This window comes from Heloderma suspectum, chromosome 4 (genome assembly GCF_057233095.1).
Source record: "Heloderma suspectum isolate Gila_16-S chromosome 4, 16-S_ref, whole genome shotgun sequence".
NCBI classification, from domain to species: domain Eukaryota; kingdom Metazoa; phylum Chordata; class Lepidosauria; order Squamata; family Helodermatidae; genus Heloderma; species Heloderma suspectum.
The window spans coordinates 108,502,611-108,527,542 of NC_139461.1; the positions used below are offsets into that span (position 1 = coordinate 108,502,611).

The 24,932-nt window shown below is 46.4% G+C and overlaps 1 protein-coding gene across 1 annotated transcript; it reads right to left on the reverse strand.

Annotated features, from left to right (window-relative positions):
• Nucleotides 1-5,166: 5,166 nt before the first annotated feature.
• Nucleotides 5,167-15,626, reverse strand: EDN1 (endothelin 1). Its single transcript, XM_084848120.1, has 5 exons — nucleotides 15,038-15,626; nucleotides 12,879-13,032; nucleotides 10,482-10,640; nucleotides 8,070-8,183; nucleotides 5,167-6,603 (listed from the first exon to the last, which is right to left on the reverse strand). The coding sequence occupies exons 1-5, from the start codon at nucleotides 15,099-15,101 to the stop codon at nucleotides 6,462-6,464; spliced, it is 633 nt and encodes a 210-aa protein (XP_084704246.1). The 5' UTR covers nucleotides 15,102-15,626; the 3' UTR covers nucleotides 5,167-6,461.
• Nucleotides 15,627-24,932: the final 9,306 nt, after the last annotated feature.

The window sequence follows — 24,932 nt, forward strand, 5'->3', positions numbered from 1 at the left end:
GGACAGATAATGAAGCTGAAGCTCCAATATTTTGGCCACCTAATGCGAAGAGAAAACTCCCTGGAAAAGACCCTGATGCTGGGAAAGACTGAAGGCAAAAGGAGAAGGGGACAGCAGAGGATGAGATGGCTAGATAGCATCACGGATGCAATGAATATGAACTTGAGCATGCTCCGGGAGAGAGCGCAGGACAGGAAGGCCTGGCGTGCTATGGTCCATGGGGTCACGAAGAGTCGGACACGACTGAACAACAACAACAACAACAACAAAGATCATTTACAATTTAATAAACAATAGCTACCACTGGACTCTTTTCTTTCTTAGTTCTCAATTATAACAACACACCACAACCAAAATACCATCAACAAATGAACTTCTAACTGAACAACTTCAGAGCAGGCAACCTGGTGCCCTCTCCAGATGTTGTTGAACTACAACACCAATCATCCCTGACCATTAATCATGCTGGCTGGGGCTGATGGGAGTTGTCCAAAACATCTGGAGGGCACCAGGTTGCCTACCCCTCACAGCCCTAGAATTTGCCAAAGAAAGAAGCTAATTGTAGAATCCCACTAGTAGCATTCCAAAAGCAATGGCTGCATGAGTAACACTAAAGTGGTCTTTGAAAATAACAAGGATGGAGATAAAAACCATCCTTGATGTTAATCTTGTTTTTTCCACACCAGAAATTGTTTCACATTTTCATCTGAGGAAACTCCTGCTTGTATTATTTTTGTGTGTTATCAGTCTCATGCTAGCCATGTGTTCATGGAGGAGGAAGATGCTAAATTAAGCAAAGGTATCAGCTACAAGGAGAAACAGCAGGTTAACTTTATGAGAAAACCATTGCTAGCGTTAATTGATGTCAGATCAGGAGCCCAGTATGGTTGTAGATATATATGCACAGTAGCTACCAAACATGACACAAGAGCTTGCTCAGGAGGCAGTTATTCACCACACTTGTAAATAAATAAACATACCGGTAAGATATTTTCCTTACCCATTGTGAGGAAACAAGGAATACCAAAGGCTTTGCTGGACTGAACCAACTGTAAATTAGGGGTGTTGGGAGAACATAATATGCCTCGTGTTATCATGTGGCTCATGATAAGGCAGCATAGTTTAGATTCCAGCAGTGTTTGAGAAAATTAAGCCAGAATCCTGTCAAAACAACATAAATAATTCCAATCACATTGTGAATTAAACACAGCCAGAAAAATACTTCCAAAACCTCACCTGAATTTCAAGCATTGCTCTCAGGAGCGGTGCCAGGTCCATACCATGGGAAAGCACCTCTGTATTCTTCAGGGAAATGGAAGAAGAGAAGACATGGTGAGGAAAATTCTGTCACGTGCAGCTTCTCCCATTACTGCAGCACTATGGTGGGAAAACCACACCTAGTGAAATGGGCCATTCTATACAATGCAGAATGGTACAGAAGCTCTCTTAAGGTCTGGCCTTAGTACACCTATTCTTCACCTGTTTTCCTCTCAAACTTTCCCATTCCCTCAGGCAATTCCACCCATACCTCCTCTGCTTGGCATCTAAACAAGCCCCTGGCCACAATGAGCTCCTAATCAACTCCTGCAATGTACTTCAAAAGGATGCCCTGCTATGCTAAAGTGAATCTTTTTCCAACCAGCAGACACAATGATGCAAAAAAGTTCACCTGCTGAAATCCTGAACCTCAAGCAGCTGTTTAAGCAGAAAAGGAGGGAAACCCAGAATGGAGAAGGGAGAGGAGAGAGAACTTTTAAGGCAGCTACACCAATTGTTATACATTTGGAAGTTAAACAGGACCAAATTAACAGCAGCCTCCCCCAAACTGGGTTCTTCCAGATGTGTGGGACTACAATTCCCAGGATATACCAGCCAGCCAGCACATCTGGAGGGTGCCAGGTTGGGGAAGGCTGCACTAAAATATAATTTATTCAGCCCAACGTGTTTCAAACACATTCTTGGTTGGGGCAGTGATAAAATAGAGCAAAACTAGCCCTGTTCAGGCATTTGCCTGAATGCCTGACAGCTTAAAGTGGGTAGAAGTTGGAGCCAAGCCAAGGCTTAAGGTGGGTAGAGGGTTGGAGCCAGGTTGAATCGGCAATGTCTGAAATGGAGTTTGAACGTGAGTAGACCTCTCCATGTGATCAGGAACCCAAGTAGAATTCTCTTTCAGACCTTGCAGGTTTAACCTGGCTGGCAAGGTCTGAACGGAGGTGGGGAGAGCTGGTGTGCTCAGAGATGCAGGGGGCAGGGTGTCGTGCATGCCCTTCCCATCTACCCACGTTAAGTCCTCTCAGCATTCAGGCAATTGCCTGAACAGATCTGACTCTTTATTCTTCATATGTTCTGTGGCAAATTGATTCCTCTGAAACACACAGAAGCCTTACCAGAAAGGGACAGAGGCAATACTATTCTAAAACAGTAGTGATGATCACAGCATTGCTACTCTCAGCTCCAGCGTAGGCAGAAACCTGTGAAGTGGCCACTCCTTCTTCTCCAGGTTTGGAACACAATCATTTTGATGAGTCCACTGAAGACTAAACCTGGGTTCACACACACCTCTCTCTTGATTCTGAATCAACTGATTGCTCAGGAATAGATGAAGGCCGCTGAATGTGTGTAAACTTGTTCCATTAAAAAGCATTGGGTACTATCCAATGTTAGTCCTACTTAGAGTAGACCCATTAAAATGAATGAGATTTAAGTTAGTCATTATAACTTAGCTAAGTTAGTAGACCCATTAAAATGAATAAAACTTTAAGCGCACAATCCTGTGCATGTTTAGACAGGAAAAACGTCCTGCAACTCCCAGCATGCCTCCGCCAGTATGGCTGGCTGAGGCCTGCTTGGAGTTGTAGGACTTTTTTTCTGTGTAAACATGCATCGGACTGCACCCTAAGTTAGTCTTCTCAGTGGGTCTACTCTATGTAGGACTAACTTTGGATACTACCCATTGTTTTTGAAGTGCAGGGAGAGTTATTTTTATCCATGGTGGTGGCTTATTCAAGTTGCCCCTGAAGTCATGAAATGATGAATATGCTAGGGTTAGCCAACCAAGGCATGGCAAACATACTGACAATTTTTACACATTAGCCTTGAAGAATTACAAGAGGACCAAAGTATTTTTAAATGTTTTACAACTGAGGCCAGTTACTAGCAAAAAAGAAAAACAGCCAAGAGTCTTGTGACACCTTAAAGGCCTAACAAATTTATTGTGGCATGTCCTGGACTTTCATTTCATGGACTTTTTATTGTGGCATTTCATGGAATCCCCTCCCCCAAGTCACTGGTTCATGCAATCTTCTCCTCCACATGATCTCAAATGGGTCACGAACCCACCAATGGCCCTATGTACAGGCAGCTGGCTGTATGAACATGATTTGCATCTGAATGCATAAACTGACTCCATTTATAAGCAAAGGGTATGGGGTGATATGAAAACTCTTTCATCAGTGATGACAGATGAGTCAATTGCTCAGGCTTAACTGTTTATATATTATACTAGAAAATGAAGCTTGCATTCTGAAAGTATAGATCTAAGTTACTGAATGCCTCCTAGAACCTGAAGAGGCCATGGGGCTCCCACCACTCAAAATTCTGACCTGAGAGCATAGCTTGGCTTTATTTGTGTTGGGAATTATTATGAAGTAAACGTCATGCTGCAAACATTGACTGTTAAGTGCAAAAGTGTTGAATTTGTGAAGGTTTTCTAGTGATGGAGTCTTGGACAACATAGGAAATAAGCCTAGATGTAACCATTTGGGCATACAGCTCTTGTCCCCCCCCTGCCCCATATCTAGCGAGAGACTTACAAGTGTCTCCTTCCAATTTTTCCCTGGCAACCAACATATTAGGATCTATGAAGTATCACATTTCAGTTTTCTGGATAGACTGGGAGTTAATTATTAGGGAGTATACTTTGAGGGAGAGCTGTACAGATGTTTGATTTTCAGATTTTCCTAGAAAATGGGGCATGTTGGACTGTATGAGTATCAAACTGTAGGGCTCTACCTCATTAGGAAGTACCCAAGCAATTATAACATCACTGTGTATCAGTGAGGCCTGAATAAATATGTATATAGGTGTATGTATTCATCATATATATCTTCTGACCTTTGATGACCATTTTGTAGCCCATTTGGGGTGGACTCCCATTACCCACTCAGGTTACTCTGAATGCCATCTGAGAAAGTAAGCTTGCAAGTGAGTGACTTGTAGTTGATGTGTGAGACAGCTATTGTTCCATTTATCCAATATCCTAGGCAGCTGATTGTTGACAAGGGAACTGAAAAATTAGCCATTGTCATTATAGTGCTCAATCCTTTTCCGGAATTTAGATCAGCTCTCACTTCAAGAGCCACTTTCCTTCCACTCAAGCAGAGGCTCCAACCCGTTTTCTGAGCTCTTATACATCCTGGGGAAAGTGTCAGCTGTTGAATTTCTTCTTTTCATGCAACACTGTTTTATGTTAAAAGCAGGGGAAAGAAGTTAGCAACCCTGGCTTGTCTGAGGTCAGGAAAACACAATGAGAGACTGTCTGTCTTGGGGTTCCCTCTCCCCTCCACCCTGTAAACCAATAAAGATGATCACTAGTGGACATTATACTGGTTTGCAGTTGGGTCAGATATTAGTAGAATCCATTTTATCAGCTGATCTTGCCAATCAGGTTTAAATGTGAAAGATGCATTCTTGTTCAGTCTCACATTTTAGGCTCGTGAACGTTAACTGGACAAAATGGTTAATGTATTTGCTTGGATACAGGTCTTATAGACTTATTTGGAAGAGAGCTGATTAACAGTGGCATGGACAGCAGCAAACACAATACACTGTGATCAGTAGGATAATACAATGGGCACCTTTTCAGTGCCCTGTGCCTTTAATGGCAGACTGACATGCAGACAAAGTGATGGGGAAAACTCCACAGCTTTTCTCCATGTTGCGAAAAGTTTCACCTTCTGCCTTCTGTACAAGAAGCAGCTGTTAAAGGCATAAGAGCAGTCCAGGTAATTTTTTCTGGTCAGTTGTTTACTCTCCTGACACAGAACTCAGTGGGCTTTGTTATTAAAGGTGGGAAGTCTATTGATCAATATACAAAATGCTCCCCCCACACACTCACACACAAAGTGAGTCTAACCTCCTAGAATCAACACCATGAAAGAGACCAGTGCAGTAGTTTAAAATATTTATTTCTAGTATGTTTACCTTAACAGGCATAAGGCATTTTCCCCAATTTCATACAGAAATACATAAGACATGCATAGACCAATATGGCCTGTTTCAATGTATATTCAACATGGTAAATATAATGACACGTTTCATGTATATAAATACAGTATATAGAGAGATAAAAAATAAGCACAGCATACAAAATACAATCCAGACCTTATTCAGCAAATTCAATCATAGGGATAAATTCACTGCTGTTAACATTCACTCAGTATTAGCCTTTGGTCTTAATTTTAAACCACGTGTTGCTTTCCAGATTTTCATTTATAAAGATCAGGCCCAGGCAACACAACCTCTTATTAAAACATCAGTTATCCAAGTGTCCACAATTACACTAAACACTATTAGATCTTCTCTTGCATTAGGTGTTAATGCAGTTTCTTGAGATATGATAAACTCCCTTTATTGAAAATCCATTACACTTCTATCCTAAGCACACATTTACTTGAAAATATAATCCACTGAAAAACAGTGATATCTACTTTCCAAAAAGTGTGTGCTGCATTTAGGATGGGGGCTATTAGTTTCGTCCACTGGTGAGTATTTAGAGAGTAGACAATTCTGAATTTTCAGGGCTGTGGATCAGAAGGAACTAAATGGTGAACTACATGTGTTTATGAACTATTAAAAATAAGAGGTTGCTGCCGACACTTGAAGGTCACAAAAACATTATAACAATACTATGGCAAGAGTGCAACATAGAGCATGTGAGAGGTAGACCTGTTATACAGGAGATGTGTCCTGATTTAAGTAGCACAGTCATTTTGCATTTAACTAGAGTCCCGACTACAGACGTCTTCTCTTTCAAATCTTGACTTCTCCATTTCTGACCTTCTTGGTCAGGGTGCAGCTTATGTTATATTTTGAGACCACTCTATCTGAAGCCTGCCAAGCCAAATGAGCTCACTGTTTCTATTTTACCCTCTCTTCAGATCCGGGCCCCAAATTTGTCACATCTTCATCTGACAGCCTACCAAAAAAAGTCAGCTGAAGGGCTGTTCTTTGACCCAGCCCAGCTAACTAAATTCCGAGAGGATGGCAGCACTAAACTGCTTTGTCATCTGTCCGAATGGAAGATTTATTTGGGCCCTCCTCTACCTTTAGAGAGTTAATATTTAGAACGACACTCCTTGATGTTTTCCTGGAGCGGAATGTTAAGAAGTCAAAACAGAGCTTCAGCAACGCTTTGTCAGTAATTCTTGATGACTTGAGGATTAGGTTTGGTGATCTTTCCACTAAGATGTCGTCTTCAGGCTTTCCCAAATGTTTTGCTTTTTATATGTTCGGTTATGCTTCAGCTGTTTTGGTTTGTGCAGCCTGATCTTCAGTTTGGCAATATTGAAAGAAGCTTTGATACTGTTACCAATGGAATCTAACCTGCAGAAACAAAAAATCATCAAATAAGTTCGGATATTTTGTGTGTGTGTGTATGTTTTAGAGAGAGAGACACCATACATTCTAGTCTGCTTAGTCATATGTTTATTTAATTAATCTAAGTTTTTATTAATGCAGAACATTAAAAGTCAGCCTTCCCCCAGTGTGATGCCCTCCAGATGTTTTGGGCCAGAATTCCCATCAGCTCCAGCCAGCAAGATGGTCACGGATAATGGGAGTTGTAGTCCAAAATGTCTGGAGGGCACCAGGTGTGGGAAGGCTACACTAACTCAGTATAATCCAGACTGTTATGTATAGACACCTATAATTTGATTACTTTTCTATTCTATGTTTTGAGTAATTATGCAAGACACAGAAGTTCATATACAGGAGCATGTGAACTTCACCAATGTGAACCTACACCAATCCAAGTTGGTCCAATGTGATCTTACTGGATTGCCATCTTTTCCTGGCATGTAGATCAGGCATGGTGAAAGCTTCACTTGCTAACTTCCTGAGTGCCAGGCTGCTGTTAAAGGCACAACAGTACCTTAAGGGCAGCTAGAAAGAAAGAAGACAGCAATCCTTTCACCAGCCTACTTTGTATCTCCCTTGTGAGTAAGCCAGTCTGCATCCAAGAATATTAAATAGTGCAGTACAGTTATGCTACTACTAGTGCTGTGTATTTTTATGTCCAGAAGCAAAACTCCATCGGTATCACCCACAGTCAGGATTGCTTTCTCTCCTGAAAAGACTTAGGGTGCATGTTTAGGCAGAAAAAAGTCCTACAACTTCTCTCAGCCTGTCATGCTAGCTGGAGAATGCTGGGGTTGCAGGATTTCCCCCCTGTCTATTATTATTATTATTATTATTATTATTATTATTATATTTGTATCCCGCCTTTTTCCCCAATACTGGGACTCAAGGCAGCGTTACAATATTAAAACCGTCTAAACATGCATATGATTGCAACTTAAGCATCTTTGTAGAGCCAAACCCACTAGAATGCCATTCAGTGCAGAGTATTTATATAAGTGTACTACAATGGGCATCACCTATCATAAAATGAATTATACCCCTCATATGATGCTCAACAGGGTGCATGCAACTAAGCTATCAATGTGCAGAGAAAGATAATGTTAAAAAAAAAAAACACCTCTGGGGTCACTGCCATTCTGCTCTGTAAGAAAATGCATGCTAAGCATCATATTTGGTGCTTAATTGGATCCTGTGCATGAGCAAAAGCCATCTGCCAAGTCAGCCTAAAGGCCACGCAACTGCATGCCTACCACCAGAGGTTGTGGCAATTCCAGATGCCTCCTGCAGTCTCCAGAAATAGAATGAAGTTACACAAAGTGATCACTGAAACCTAAATTTCCACCAGCTTGGAACACATCTTATACTCTGTTGCACACACAGTTCTTCCAATCAACTTACCCATACCCATAGGGCACAAAGGACCAACTCACCTTCTCATTTTCTTGCTGTTAGCCAGTTGCCTGTATGCACATTTCAGTCCAAGTCCTTTGCAGTCTCTGTCTTTATGAAGATGCCTCCATCCCTTCTCTGTGGTGGACTGAGCCCTGTTTATATCAAGAAAGTAAAACAAGGTACAGCTATGAGATCACCTGAATTCCTTAACATGTTGTTCTATTTGCACCCTACCCTTCCTCCATACATGCCCCCCTCCTCATTTTATCTTCACAAAACAATCTAGTAGACAGATTAGGCTGAGAGAAAGACTCAAGATCACTTAGAGAGTTTCATGGCTGAATAGAGATTCAAACCCTGGTGTAAGTCCAGCATTCTGTCCCCCAGACTAGGAGCGGGAGAAAGATCTCAAGATGTTTCAGACCAACTCCTCGCATTCCTGACCATTGGTCACGCTAGCAGGAACTTCTGGGAGTTGAAGTCTAAAACATCTGGACATCTACCTTTTGCCCACCCTTGCACTACAGCACTCTGATTCTTTGGCTCAAGCCTTTCCCAACCTGGTGCCCTCCAGATGTTTTGGACTACAACTCCAAGCATTCTTGACCACTGATGATGCTCACTGGGGCTGATGGGAGCTGAGGTCCAAAACGTCAGGAGGGTTTTTTGAACACACAGGCGATTCCTTGACTTCAACACCAACATCACCTCACCCTAGGGATGTCAGAGAATTTCTCCACGATTCTCGGGGAGGCCGAATGCCAGCGCATTCAGCCCCCCGAAATTGGTGGAGAAACAGTCTGCCCCCCCGCCTCCCCCGGGACGGGACTTACCTTGGTCGAATGTCCCTGGCGGCAGCGGCTCTGACAGTGGTTCAGCGGCGACCAGTCTTCCGACCGGCTGCTGCCGCCACCGCCGCCATTTCCAAGTAAAAACAAAAAAACAAAAAAAATGTGATAGGCTACGTAAAGATTTACGTAGCCTATCACGGCTAGATTTTCAAAAAACACCGTGATAGGCTATGTAAACATTTATGTAGCCTATCACAGCTGACTTTGAAAAAAAGAAAAGAAAAGCGCGTACGCAAATGGCGGCGCCCATGGGCGATGCCATTTGCGTTCCTTATTTTGGCACGTGTAGTCTACGTAAACATTTACGTAGACTACGGCGAAAATAAGGGGAACGCAAATAGCGTTGCCCTTATTTTCGCCGTAGTCTACGTAAATGTTTACGTAGACTACACGTGCCAAAATAAGGAACACAAATGGCGGCGCCCATGGGCGCCGCCATTTGCGTACGCGCTTTTCTTTTTTAAAGTCAGCCGTGATAGGCTACGTAAACATTTACGTAGCCTATCACGGCTGACTGCAGGAACGCAAACGGCGGCGGCTATGGCCGCCACCGTTTGCGTCCCGGCAGGACTAGAGGATTCACGGCCAGAGGGACGGGGCGCCTCCCCCCCAGCCAGAATTTCGGCGGGGAGGGACAGGGCGCCTCCCCCCCCAGCCAGAATTTCGGCGGGAAGGGACGGGGCGCCTCCCCCCCACCGCGAAGCAAGCTTCGGGATCAGGTAAGTGACTTTCGTCCACCCCTACACCTCACACGTTCAGGCCATGGTAGCTCAAATCCCTTCAATAATATTTTAATAGGGATGTACGAAAGTCACTTACCTGGTCTCTCAGCTTGCTTCGCGGTGGGAGGGAGGCGCTTCGCTTCTCCCCCCGAAGTTCAGGCCGGGGGGGGAGGCTTCCCGCCTTGCCTGGCCAAAATTCAGGCCGGGGAGAAGCGCCCCGTCTCCCCGGCCGCGAACTTCAAAAGTTAAAAAAAAAAAAAGCCCCGTGATAGGCTACGTAACGATTTACGTAGCCTATCACGGCTAGATCTGCAGTCAGCCGTGATAGGCTACGTTAATCGTCACGTAGCCTATCACGAGTGACTTTAAAAAAAAAAAAAAGCTCGTACGCAAATGGCGGCCCCCATAGGGAGCCGCCATTCGCGTTCCTTATTTGGTCCCTGTAGTCTACGTAAAGATTTACGTAGACTACGGCGAAAACAAGGGCAACACTATTTGCATAACGTAAATCGTTACGTAGCCTATCACAGGGGCGTTTGTTTGTTTTTTTACTTTTCTTGTAATGGCGGCGGCGGCAGCCGGTCGAAAGACCGGCTGCCGCCCCCGCCCCTAACGAAGACCTGCCGAACCGACTCCGGGACCTGCCGCCGGGAGCGACATTCGTGAAAGGTAAGTCCCATCCCGGGGGGGGGGCGGGGGGGGGCACGGAGAATTTCTCCCCGAACAACCTTTGGAGGACCGAATGCGTTGGCACTCGGCCCCCCGAAGTTTTGGGGAGAAATTCTCCCCCATCCCTATTTTAAGACACTGAGTGAGTATACTAGAATCCAGCCCTCCATTCATCATAGCAGATGGAAGAGCATAGAACAGAGCATACCAGTGTTCTTTTCCAGTCTGGCAGAAGTCCATACATTTCTTGTCTTTGAGGTTAGCACACTGGCATCTGTTGGAAGACCCTCGAAGGTTTCCAATTGGTAAGTCTTTCAGTGACCGCCTGGTTCGAGAAGGGCCCCCAAGCCCATATGGCACCGTTCGCCTATCATGGGAAGAGAAAAAAAGAAGAACCGTTAATTTCACTCGCAGATATTGAACTTAGGGGTTCTAAGTTAAAAAGACTTCCTGCCAGAACAAAGATTGCATCTTTCTCAAGCTGATCACACATCTACTACTTTTCTTGATCAATAATTTTAAACACATATTTTCATAGGCTGCTAGAAAAGGCAAAAAAAAAAAAAACAGCAGGAAGTGCAGTTTTGTAAATGCTAACTACTCCAACTAAAAAATGAGAGACCTGTACACCTACTATACACACACACACACGGGTAAATATGACAAACACATGGACCTGGTTCACACAACACAACAGCTCAGCATGGGTTAATTTACCAATGGGGGCTGTTGCATTGTGCCAGCCACCCATGGGCGCCATTTTTATATGGTGCCCATGAGTGCCTAGATTGCCATTGCTTGTCATGTCATGTGAACCAAGGCAGCAAGGGTTGCTTGATGGTTAGACAACCCTCAAATAACCCATGGTTTGTTTTACGGTTATTTGAGAGTTGTCTAACCCTCAAACCCCTGTCACCTGGGTTTGCATGACACAGCCAGCCATGGCGAACCAGGTGCCCATGGGCACCATGCAAAAATGGCACTCACAGGCATCTGGCTTGATGCGACAGCCACCACGGGTGAATTAAGCCATGGTGGGCTGCTGTGTCACGCGAACCAGGTCATGGTGTTGAATCCTGACTTAGTCATGTTTAGAGTAAACCCACTGAAATCAATGAGACTCTAAGCATGACTAAGTCTGGATCCAATCTGTAATTTGCAAAAATAGCTATCACTTGTCAGGAGTGTATACTTGCTGGTTCAGGTCTGCTTCTACCTAGTGTGGGAGATGTCTCAATATGCAGAACACAATGCTCATGTTCATCAACACCCAACTGAGGTCTGCCCCACTTCAAAATGCAAGTACATTTGCATCGGATCTACTTAGCAGAGTAGCCCCGCTCCCAGCTTTGCATTGAACACTATGAAACCAACTAATGAACACCATTGGTGTATGCAAGTGCCAGATGGTGGTTGTCAAATCACATTTCAGCGCACTTACCAAGGATGTTTTCAATTGCACAACACTGTTTGTTTGATGGAAACATTCTTGTGTTTTCTTTGCTAATTTGTAAAGTATTATGATGAACCACAGTCCTCGCTCACATTATGCTGAGCCAGCAAAAGCTTCTGCGGCCAGATTTGGTCATAACAGAATGTACTATAGCTACAATTCACAAGCAAATTTCAATCGAACACTGCAACATTTTTCATTTATGGATTAATTAAAATCAGGTTACCCATGCAGCCCAAAACAAATAGATGGACCAGCTTGAATATTGCTGTGTTCAGCAATATTCCTAACAGAAAACACTAGGTTGATTGATTTTTGAAGACCCACTGATTTCCAGAGGAATTTAAAATTTGTTTAGGTCCACTTCGCATAAGGCTGTAGTAAGTATTTTTACACACACACACACACACACATTCTAACCATGTTTACTCAGCAGTAAGCCTCATTACATTTGGTGAGACTTGTTTGGAAGTAGACTGAAGTTCTAAGCAATACCCATATCCAAATATGTTTGGGGAAGAGCTTTTAGTCTTTTGCTTTTGTTAAGAAGTCTTTTCTCCCAGGCTGCAACCTTGCATAAATCCCATTGCTTTCAGGGGTTATAGCCACAATGATCAAGGCTGCAGTCCTACAGACACTTACTTAGGAGTTAGCCCTATTGGACTCTATGAGTTGTATCCAAAGTTAGTCTAACTTAAGTCCCATTAATTTCAATGGGTCTACTCTCTATATGTTATATTATATTATATTATCTATAATATTGGATATAACCCCCATACGATTTACACCGGAGCCCCACAGGATTGTGCTCTTAGTAATGATACTTTGAGATAACAACGCCTTGGTTTGTACATTCAGAGCACTGTCATGGGAAGCTTTAGCTGTCTTCTACGTGCATGAAGCTACTAGAACGTGGGATGGGGGGAGAGTCATCCTAAGGTTATGCTAAATCTAAGGTGCAATAAGACCCCTGATTGCTATTCCTCTAGGGCTGGCTGGTGCTGGTTACAAGGGCGGATAGCACCAGACAGAGTGATGGCCTGCTGTTGCCTCAAGGGAGGAGGCAGAGCAGCTACTCAAGCCCACAACCGCAGCTGCAGGGCGATAAAAACTACATTAATGGCTTAGCTCCAAGGAGGAGGCAGTACTCACTCTGGAGTGTTAATCCAGATGATGTCCAGGTGGCAGAAATAGACGCACTCCTTGTCCATCAGAGAAGAGCAGGAGCAGCGCTTGGAGCGGCGCAGCGGCGAGGGGGCGCTGGCGGGCTGCTGCTCGGCGCCCTCGGCGGCGCGGGGCTCGGCATCTGCGGGGGGAGGAGAGGCGAGAGCGCTGAGTGGCGCGAGGGCGAGGGGGAGCGCGCGTGGGACGAGCCCGGCGGGAAGGCGCGCTATTCGGAAAGACTCCGCGGCGCAGCCTCGCCTGGCGCGGCGGCGCAGGCCCGGAACAGCGCTCGCGCTCGGAACCAACTTTCTCCAGCACGTGTTTAACGGGCTGCTACAGTCCGGAGCCCTGCAGATGCGTCGGACTTCAACTCCCAGCAGCCCCAGCCAGCATAGCCAATGGGCAGGAGAGCTGAGAACGGCAGTGCGAAGCGCCTGGCGAGAGCTTTGCGCTGCAAACCTCGCTCCCAGCGGGGCAAAGAGAAGCGCCGGGAAATCCAAGCTGCCTCCAGCCGGGACTTCGGCCGGAAGGGCCGCCGCGGTGAGGACGGGCGCCGTTCGAGCAGCCGCTGCTGCGTTGGACGGACGGGCCGAGGAGCCCCGAGGGGGAGAGCCGAGAGCGGCCCCGCGAGCCTCGCTTGCCCCCGCGCTGCGGAGCGCCTCCGATCCGCGGAAGCAGCGCGCCTCAGCCCTGTGCGGCTCCGCGTTCATCGCCCCCCGCCCCAGTACTTGTCATTCCCCACAACTCCCCATCTTCCCGGGGAGGGGATGATGGGCCCTGTAGTCGGCAATCCTCTATTCGCTGGGGCTGATTCTCGGATATGCCTAGGATGGCACTGGCAGATGGACTTATATAAAGGGCACCATCGAGCAAGCGAACCCGGCGCTGTTGAAACAGGAGAACCGAAGAATCGCTCCGATTGCCCTGAACACGCTCACAGAAAAAGGCCTCCCGAGGCATCGTTCGAATGAAGTGCGCCGTAGCAGGGCAGCCTTTTAGATGTAGGCGTTACGCCCCCGAACCTTACATGGGCCAAATCCCCCTTGGTGCTATCCAGCGTTAGTCCTATATAGAGTAGCCTCATTGAAATGAATGAGACTTAAATTAGTCACAACTCACTTAAGCCCCATTCATTTCAATGGGTCTGCTCTCTGTAGGAGTAACATTGCATACTCCTCTCTGATCGTGGGAGGGAAAGAGGGCCGCTTGGGATATGAAGGCAATGGGCAGGTTAGGCGTACCGGCGTCAGCTTAAGCTGCAGTCCTCTATACCCACTTGCCTGGGAGGGGCTTACTTCTGAGGAGACATGTGTAGCATTGCAGGTCTACCCTATACCCACTGACCCAGAAGTAAGCCTCATTAAAAGCAATGGGTACAGGCGCACTTAACCTTGCATAGGTTTGGGCGGTTCGCAGGCCGCTCCAGTGCACTAAAATTCTGACGCAATTTGGTTCGAAGACGAATCCAGGTAACCGTCTCCGAGTCCACACAGAACTATTCCTAGAGATTGAACTAGGCAGAACTCCTCCTCCTAGATCTTTGCTCGGAGGGCTTTAAGACGGTTGGGCAATTAAAAAATAAATCCTACTGATTAAGACTGGCCGATCCACAAACGAGTTGAGCCAAAATATGTAACTACTGCAATAACTGAACATCTAGTGCCTCTAGTCTAAAGGCGCGCTGCGCTCACTGAAGCGAATCTGATTTAAACCAAAAACCAAGCATTCCGGGTTAACTGCCTTGTGGATCGCAGCCGTGGACCTCCCTAACATCTTAGCACGCAAGGCTTTGGGTAGTCTCCAATGTTGGTCCTGCTTAAAGCAAACCCACTGAAATGAATGGGACAAGTTAATTATGATTAACAAGTCCCATTCATTTCAGTGGGTCTACTCTAAGTAAGACTAACACTGGATACTACCCTAAGTAAGCGCCCAAGTGGAGAGGCCCGTGGGCGGTTACCTGGGGACAGTTTCAGGTCAATGGCATCAGAGTCTTACCGCTCTTCTTGGGCTGGACGCAGTCTACCATAAGAAGTTGGGAAGGTGGAGGGGTGTGTGTGTGTGTGTGTGTGTGTGGGAGGGAGGGGGGGGGAGGGAATCGCACGGGTATCTCCTAGAAAAGAAGGTTAGTGCCTTCCTCAACTTACCTGCGTGCTGAGGTCCCTGGCTGATCACAAAGAGCAAGGGAAGGATCAGTCGCGTGTAATCCATCCCGACGATTCCTCCGGCAAAACCCAAGGCTGTGTGCAATTATCCCTTTGAAAAAGCCTTCGCTCCCTCCTCGGCAGGTTGCAGGTAGTCACGGAGCGAGCGAGCGATGGACACCAGAGATCTAAGGGCGCGAGAACTCCGCAATCCGCTAGGCAGCAGTGAGGCCCGCTGAGGACAGAATGGCCGCGGAGGGCTGGGCGGATGCGCGAGCGGGCCGGCGCTGCTTGCTCCAGCAAGGCTCCCTGAGCGCTTCTGGCTCGCTTGGCTCTCCGCGGCTCCTTTTATACGCACCCCCGGAGAGCGGCGTAAACAGCCCCGACTTTATTTTATCCGGAGACAATGTTATTGTGTTATATTAGTCACCGAGAGGCAACGTGCAGAGTGAGATAAGGGCAGGCTGGAAAGGAAATCGCTGCGAGCTTCGGAGAGGCAGACGCCGTCTGGCAAGGCAGGGGCAGGGTTGCGCAGGAAAATAAATACCCGGCGCGGACCTTCGGGGAGGAAAGAGTCGCGAGGGCGCAGGGCGCCTCCACGCTCGGCCGGCAGGGGGCGCGCCGCTGCCCCGCGCCCGCCTTTGGCGGCGTGCTTTGCGGGGCGAGAGCGGCGTCCCCTGTGTGGTGAATTCCTTGGCGTGCAGAATTCTGCGCGGAGGTTAGGCGGACAATGGGGAACTTCCCCAGGCTATGCGAAATACAGCGGGGGGGGGGGCATCCGTGGTCAATACCAGTGAGAGCCAGTGTGGTGCAGTGGTTAGAGCGCTGGACTGGGAAGATTCAGGTTCAAGGCCCTACACGGCCATGAAGCCAGTCCCTGACTCTCGGCCTAACTTAACTCACGGGGTTGTTACGTGGCTGAAACAGAGAGGGAAAGGGTCGCCTTGGGCTCCTTGGAGGAAAAGGGGGGATATAAATGTAACAAACAAATAATGTATTGCCTCAGTCTGTGCTGCAACTGAACCGTGCTGGCAAAAGGAACAGAGAGTTCTCCATTGTCAGACTCATAAACCACTCATTAATTGGACACCACCCCCACATACATTCACAGACAGCACACGGAGGTTTAAAAAGAACACCCTTGTCGTGGATCTGTGCAATAACCCATTTGATTCACGGCACTGATTTTAGCAAATTGAAGGTTGCAGTCCCATGCATCACAAAAACAAAACAAAACACCTGGCGGGGAGGGGGGGGGATAAGTCCCACTTTATATAGTGGGTCTTACTCCTCAGTAGAACTTGAGCACACTGCGGGAGAGAGTGGAGGAGGGGAAGGCCTGGCGTGCTGTGGTCCATGGGGTCACGAAGAGTAGGACACGACTTAACGACTGAACAACAACTCCTCAGTGGGCACGCCCAGGCTGCAAGGATATGTCCCTGTGTTTTTTCGTGGTTGTTGGGCAGAACTGCCCTCTCTTGATGGCTTTTGAGCAAAAAAAAGGTGGTATATACGTGTTCATAATAAATAAAGAAGAAAAATGTCACATCTTTACTATCACAATTGGTTCATCTTCCACTTTCATTAAATGCTAGTTCATTGTTTTCTAGTTATCGCAGAACAATGGGGCATGTGGCAGCTCTCATTGACAGCTGCAGTGGGGCAGAAATTAAGGGCTGCATCTGCAAGTGAGCAGCTTGATGCATAATGCACATTGCAGTTCTGTGGATTTACAGATTATTATTATTTATTTCATTTCTATACCACCCAATAGCCAAAGCTCACACAAAAGGCACATTACAATACAAGATAATAAAAAGTAATATAAAATCTCTAACATAGAATCATAGAATAGTAGGATTGGAAGGGGCCTACAAGGCCATCGAGTCCAAACCCCTGCTCAGTGCAGGAATCCAAGTCAGAGCATCCCTGACAGATGGCTGTCCAGCCTCGTCTTGAATGCCTCCAGTGTGGGAGAGCCCACCACCTCCCCAGGTTATTGGTTCCATTGTCGTATTGCTCTTCCAGTCAGGAAGTTTTTCCTGATGTTCAGCCGGAATCTGGCTTCCTGTAACTTGAGCCCATTATTCCGTGTCCTGCACTCTGGGATGATCAAGAAGAAATCCTGGCTTTCTTCTCTGTGACAACCTTTCAAGTACTTGAAGAGTGCTATCATATCTCTCCTCCATCTTCTCTTCTCAAGGCTAAACATGCCCAGTTCTTTCGTTCTGTCTTCATAGGGCTTTGTTTCCAGTCCTCTGATCATCTTTGTTGCCCTCCTCTGAACCCTCTCCAGTTTGTCTGCATCCTTCTTAAAGTGTGGTGCCCAGAACTGGACACAGTACTCCAGATGAGGCCTAACCAGTGCTGAGTAGAGGGGAACTAGTACTTCCCGGGATTTGGAAGCTATGCTTCTATTAATGCAGCCCAAAAGAGCATTTGCCTTTTTTGCAGCCAAATCACATTGTTGGCTCATATTCAGCTTCTGATCGACAATTCCAAGATCCTTCTCGCTTGTAGTGTTGTTGAGCCACGTATCCCCCATTTTGTAACTGTGCATTTGGTTTCTTTTTCCTAGGTGCAGAACTTGGCATTTATCCCTATTAAATGTCATTCTGTTGTTTTCAACCCAGTGCTTCAGTCTATCCAGATCACTTTGAATTTTGTTTCTGTCTTCCAAAGTATTAGCTATCCTGCCCAATATTGTGTCATCTGCAAATTTTATCAGCATTCCCTGCACCTCCTCCTCCAAGTCATTAATCAAAATGTTGAAGAGCACTGGGCCCAGGACTGAGCCCTGCGGTACCCCGCTTGTTACCTCTCCCCAGTTTGAGAAGGTCCCACTGATAAGCACTCTTTGAGTCCGATTCTGTCGCCAACTCTGGATCCACCGGATCGTTGTTTCATCTAGCCCACTTTGAGCTAGTTTGCTCATCAGGATATCATGGGGCACTTTGTCGAAAGCTTTGCTGAAGTCGAGGTATATGATGTCCACAGCATTCCCACGGTCCACAAGGGATGTTACTTGATCAAAAAATGAGATCAGATTTGTCTGGCAGGACTTGTTTTTGACAAATCCATGTTGGCTTCAAGTAATCACTGCATTGTTTTCAAGGTGCTTACAGATGGATTGCTTTATCATCTGCTTCAGAATTTTCCCAGGGATTGATGTTACATACAAAATTTAAAACAATTTAGGGTGCAATCCTATGCATGTTTAGACAGAAAAAAGTCCTACAACTTCCATGTAGTTGCTGGGAGTTGTAGGACTTTTCTCTGTCTAAACATGCATAGGATTGCGCCCTTAAACAGCTAAAACATTTACAATAAGATACTGGACCTGATAGAAAGAACTGACATAAATGCCCCATCAAATGCCTGGGAGTAGAGGACAGTCTTAACCTGGCACCAAAAGATGACAGTGTTGGTGCCAGGTGGGCCTCAGTGGGGAGATTTTTCCAATAATTGGAATTATATTATTCCAACTATTATAACACCACTGAGAAGGCCCTCATCCCTTGTTGCCACCTTCCAAGCCTCCCTTGGAGGAGGCACTCGGAGGAAGACCTCTGATGTTGACCATAGTGTCTGGGTAGGTTCGGAGTGGGAAAGGTCATCAGGTATCGTGATCCCAATCTGTGTAAGGTGTGGTGTAATTGGTTTGAGGAACTGTGTTAGGAGAAACTTTCTAACAGTAAGAGCTGTTTGACCATGGAACGTACAGCCTCATAAGACGGTGGGCTCTCCTTCCCTGGAGGTATTTAAGCAGAGGCTGGATGTCTCTCAGGGATACCCCCAATGAAAGAGAACCCACCAAGATTCCTGCAGTGAACAACAGGTTGGACTAGATCAGTCTTCCCCAAGCTAGTGCCCTCCAGGTGATTTGGACAGCAACTCCTAGCATCCCCAACCATTGGCTGGGGCTGATGGGAGTTGAAGTACCAAACTTCTGGAAGGCCCCCAGTTGGGGAAGGCCCCCAAGGAGCCTTCCAACTCTAAAATTCTCTCAGCTAGATCCAGATTGGCCATTCCATCAGCAGAAGCGCTCCTTCCATTCACGGAAGGCACTGGGATCTAGTGGAGGCTCCTTGCTGGAGGAAGGGAGCAGGGAGGCGATCTTTACTGATTCCCCCTTCTGTCCGCAGCCCCCTCATCGCCTCTCAGGCTGCTCCAGAGGGCCCTCCAGCCCTGCAGAGCAGACTGTCAGGAAGCACAGCGAGCTGCAGGGGGAAGGCAGAATCACAAATGTCACCTCCCCATTCCTTTCCTTCAGGACTAGTGGCATTGCGTCAAGCACTTCTCTGGATCTGATTCTGTGATCCAGCCAAAGTAGAGTGATTTCAATGGGGGAGAGAATTAAGCACATGCTTAAGTACCTCCTGTTGAAATTAACTAGGGCGCGGTCTGAAGGCACCTGAGGCAGCCACCTTCCTGAAGCTAAGCAGGTCTGGGTCTGGTCAGTGCTTGGAGGGGAGACCACCTGGGAACCGCATGTAGCCACTTTGAGTTCCACAATGGAAGAAAGGTGGGATAGAAATGTAATGAAGAAAAAGAAAGAAGAAAGAAATTAACTGGGTGCAAAAGTTCCCTGAATCATAACCATTAGGCCTGTTCTACATCTTTAGGGCACAATCCTATGCATGTTTAGACAGGAAAAAATCCTACAACTCCCAACATGCCCCAGCCAGCATGGCTAGTTGGAAAATACTGGGAGTTGTAGGACTTTTTTCTGTCTAAACATGCATAGGATGGTGCCCTTATTTAACAATATTTATGGATTGCTTTTATTAAAGACAGTTCTAAGCGATGTACAGATGACACAATTCTGGGAATGTCTGCTGGAAGAGGTATTTTTTAGTAGGTGCTGAAAACACAGACTGTTTTCTGAAGCCTACCTAACTTATAGTGGAAAGGAGTTCCAGAGAGTCCTGCTAAGGCACTAAATGCCCCATTCTGAGCCATGATGGATCAAACCTCCAAAATCTTGGGTACCACCAGGAGAGTATCTCCTGATGAGCTCAGCAAGCGAGCAGGCCAAGAGGGGATCAGGCAATCTCTTAAGTATTATACACAGTGATGATGTGAATGGTACCACCTCAAGTGAGGGCTGCCATTTTGTTGCTGTTGTTGTTGTCATTGTCAATACACCCTACACATTAAACACACACAACTCTCCTGCAATTAAACACATACACCTAGTACATCAGGGAGAAAGGTTTTAGCTTCACCCCCTCCCTGCTATGCTAGCTTTCTAACTGCAGGGAATTGTACGGTAGGGGGCATTCCACAGTGTGATGCTCACCATGCTTTCCACAGTAGGTCAATCTGTCGCAGCACTCTGCTTCTTCATTTTGCTACTGCTGTGCAGACCAGTCCGTACTTTTAAGAGTTCAGGAAAAGGGGCAACTTTGTTTCAAAATGGGACCAGCTACTGCATGAAGTGACCAGTGTCTCTTAGCATGATCAGTTTTCTGTGTTATAAGCATGCTTGAACTTGCCAAGTCTGTTGTTTAATGATGGTTATCTGTGCCAATCGTTGGGTGTGTGTTTCTTTTTAAGCGGGGATTGCTTCTAAGGTTTCTCCTTTCAAGAAATGAGTCACTTGGATTGTAGATGTATCAATGCATTTCTTCTTGCCTATCAAAAACTCTGTGCTAGATTATACTGAGCTTGCTAGAGGAAAGACTGCACATGCAAACATCTCTCTCCTGCACAGCAACACACAAATATCAGGCAGTGGGGGATAAAATGCCTTTATGTTTGACTAGCAAACAGAGCTGACTTTGTACATGTTGGAATAGCCTTTACTTTGATATACTGAAGCCTTCAAGCAGACAGCTGCCAGAGTTGGACATATTGGCCCACCCCATGTGAGTGAAGCCCCTCGGCACAGCCCCTGTCATGGTGAACCCCCATAGCCCCCTGACATCTGTCCACTCCATTTTCCTGAGGGAGGGTCTACTCAACACCAGGCAGGGAGACATATGACTCTGTCTCTTGGCCTACTAATCTCTCCTGGCTTTAAACTAAGGTGGGCAATTTGTGGCTCTCCCATGATTCCTCACCACTGGCTAATGCTAGCTAGGGCTGATGGGAGTTGTAGGCCAAAATATCCGGAGGGCCGCAAGTTGCCCATCCCTGCTTTAAACTATATGTACTGCAAAGCTATGCACTGGTTCGAGAAGTCTGCCTCTAGTGACTGAAGATGTTGCTGCAAGCTTCACCCACATGGACACATTACAATTAATTAAGGGCGCAATCCTATTCAGATAGGTGGCCACCTCCGAACTCGGAGGGGACCGCCTATCCAATGCAGGGCAGGAGAAGCACGGAGGGGATTGTTCCCTCTGCGCTCCTCCTGCCCTGCATTTTCGGCTAGACAGCCGATTGCGGCTGTCTAGCTGTGGGAGGGCTGAGCGGGGGAGGAGGCTGCTGTACGACACATTGGATGTGTTGTACAGGCATTTCTGCCCTCCCCACCCTGGAACACCCCCAGCAAGCACAGAGGACGGGGCTGTTCCGCCCGCGCTGCCTCCAAGGCAGCGTGGAAGTGGGGAGAGGTCAGTTCTCCGGGAACCGACCTCAGAGCACGGCTCCGAGGTCAGTTCCTGGAAAACCAGATATCTTATGGCCATCTAGCCACTGTCTAGCAGCCATAGGATTGCTCCCTAAAACTGATTAATCAATTTTAAAGGCAAAATAACCCTGTGGCACACACCCCTAGGGTTTCCCTAGTATATATGCCGCATTTCAGGTTCAATGTGAAGAGAGCGCTTTGGCTATTGGGCGGTATAGAAATAAATAAATAAATAAATAAAGTCAGGCTAAAAGGGGGTGGATTAGGGGCATAAAATGGCCTGTTTATAAATTATATATAAGGCAGATAATAACTGCTATATGGGCAAATTATTTAAATACACCAGTGTAACAAGAGAAGGTGATCCATTGGAAGATATTTTACAAATCACTTTACAAATAATGTGTCCCTTATCTTCAATTCAAACATTAATCCAGATGTACGAGGGGCATTTATTCATTTATTTACTAGTATTTATAAACCACTTACATCTACAGATTTCAAAGTGGTGCTCACAAATAATAAAAAAATGTAAAAAAAATCAATACACAGAATATGTCATATCTACGTATCCATCAGATGGTAGGTCAAACTTACCAGAGAAGGCTTGCTTAAATAGATGTGTCTAACTGAAGTGCACACATGGAAGTACTTTTCCCAGATTAAGATCTCCTTGCATGCACATTAGTAGATGAGTGAGAAAACTAGACCGTAGTAATGTTCACAGCAGTGAAGCTTTCAGATAAAGGGCCAAATAAAAAAAGAAGGCATTCTGCTAGTCAAGTAGATATAATTGGTAGAGCTGTTTGCAGATGGCCTCTCAAAATTCTCCACTTTATTTGTGGGCAGGGAAATTTGGGAGATAATTTCACCGAATTTCTCCAGGGGGAGGAGAAATTCTCAACAGTTTCTCACAGGTAGGGCTCCCCAGTGGCAGGGCTTGTAGCACAGCTTCTTTCATTTTTGGTAAGGGTTTGGGTGGTGGTGGTGGTGGTGCTGAAACAGCATCACAGGCTGGCCCCCATTTTGCATCCACTACAGTGGAGGTGTGAGGTGAGGGAGGGGCAGTGTTGTGTCTAACTCCAGGGATGAGGTGGAGTTAGTGCTTTGCCAAAATCTGGCCTCCAATTTCCAGAAAGTTTGCTTCCCCCATGAAAGGGCTTCCATTGTTCTGCCTCATTCTCGGGACAGTCTATAATTTCAGTTGAATTTCTTTTGGTGGTGTTTTTGAGCTTTCCGAATCACAGCTAGCCTCCCAGGCTGCCTGCACTTCCTGATCTGAAAAGGCCCTGTGGGAGGAATTAGCTCATGATGCCTTCTGCTAGGCTTCAGTTGAAATACAGGGAGCTGAGGCGGCTACAGGCTGTCAGAGAGATGACTATACAATGAAGAACAGGCCACTTGTGCTCATTCCTCAGCCACCTCCTAAGTAAGGTAAGCCCAAGAAGCCCAAACCCAACCTTTGAGAATTTCTCCGAAATTTCTTCGTTATTGATTTTTTTTTTCTAAAGCAATTTCTCTTCTATCAAACTGAATGAGAATGGTAAAAAAAAAAAAGGTGGGAGAAATTTTCGGCATAGCACTAATAACTGGATGCTGTAATGATTAGCATCTATTACAGTCACTGCACAAAGTAAAATTCTTGTATTGGTTACATAAGATTCACTTGGAGAATATGCTATGCTTGACAAATAGCCTTTATTCCAGAGTTGTTCCTTTATTCCAGAAAACTACAGCACCATATAACTTAATCTCTATATAAACAGAAGTGTTTGTCAATATGTGCTTGATGGACTCGAAAACAATCCATCCAATTATTAGGAAACTTTCAGGATTTGTTGTAACTCTGTCTGGGATTGTTTTAGGCATAGTGAAATTTTTGTCCACCATCAGATACTCAACCTGTATTATATCACATAGATTCCCAGGGGCCGGGGGAAAGGGAGTGAGTTGCCCAAGTAATGGAAGAAGAATGTTGGAAGTAGTTATGGCGGGAGGGGGAGAGCAGGAAGATCAGAGGAGGAGGGAGTCATGGCTGACAGAGCGGGAAGCTCAGGACAGTCCTCAGGAGATGAAGAACAAAACAGGCCCCTCCCTCAAAGGGCCTTGGGGGTCACCACGGCAGGGGTCTGCCTAGGGGCCAGGGCAGGGATAATGTGTCCAGCTCTGGCAGCTGCGTAACTTTGCTTGAAGGCATTTCTATATCCAACTCTGTCAGGTGTGTAAGGCTTTATTGTATCAAACTAAGGGCTCTCCCAACCAGTGCGAAGACGGGTCCATTTGCTAGTAGAGGATAATCTTCATGATACGACTATTTCCCAGGGGCCATATTACCACTAGAGTTGCCAACTTTCTGTGTTGCCCTTAGCCTGTACCTTAACAAGGTGATTGCCTCACTTGTGGGCTGTCCAGAGGTATCTGACTGGCCACATAGTAGACCAAATGGAGTTTTGCTCCAGTTCCAGCACCAGACTAAGACATGAGGTGAAGAACAAGATGGCTTCCCTCCCATTCCATGTACAAAAGCTAGCCGGACTGGCGGTTGAATCTTTCTTCAACTGTGGCAATGGCACAGCATCCAACACCACACCTGAAGGCAGCAGGCTAGGTTAGGGGGTCGCAGGGCCCAGCATCTGCCGCCTGAGGTGATTGCTTCACTCTGCCTGATGGTAGGCCGGCACTGTCTGATTCCATTCAACATGGCTCTTCTTATGATCTTAACAATCTGATATATGGCATTTAGCTGGTGATAGCATTTACCTCCATGTTGTGAAAGGTCTCACATGCTCATTCTTGCACAGCAAGCTTCTGTTAAAGGCACAGCTACAGAGGCTGATAAACAGTTACAATCCTTATTTCCCCCATGTGTTCCTTATTTTAGAATAGTTATCTGGCCACCCAGATATGGCTACCTGTCTGAAGCTAATTGGTTAGGGTTGCCACATTCTTTTCTTGGCCCCACTCCTGTGCTCTGAACAGCAGCGTGACTGATTGGTAGAAATGAAGCAGAAATATGTACTCTGGCCCACCAGCGGTACCCCAGAGGCAGGGGAGACGGGTGGATCCAATTTTGGTGGGGCATAGATTCCAGTCTGGGTTTGAGTTACATCCAGCCAAAAGTCTAAAGGAGCTATCCAAGGAGCTGGACCCATTTGGGGGATAGGGTCCAGCACCTTGGTCAGCTCTTTTAGAGTTCTGGCTGGTTGTAACTAAAACCCAAAATGGAAGCTCTGCCCCACTGAAATCAGATCCACCAGCTTCCCCTGCCCAGAGGGCCACACCCTTTTCCCCTGGCTTGCCCCTCCCCCTTTCCCCTGGCTT

Coding starts and splice junctions, on each gene's coding strand:
- EDN1 (XM_084848120.1), bottom strand. CDS start 15,101: ATGGATTACACGCGACTGATCCTTCCCTTGCTCTTTGTGATCAGCCAG. Junction 13,033..15,037: donor CCAGGGACCTCAGCACGCAG/GTAAGTTGAGGA, acceptor CTCCCCCCGCAG/ATGCCGAGCCCCGCGCCGCC. Junction 10,641..12,878: donor ATCTGGATTAACACTCCAGA/GTGAGTACTGCC, acceptor TTCCCATGATAG/GCGAACGGTGCCATATGGGC.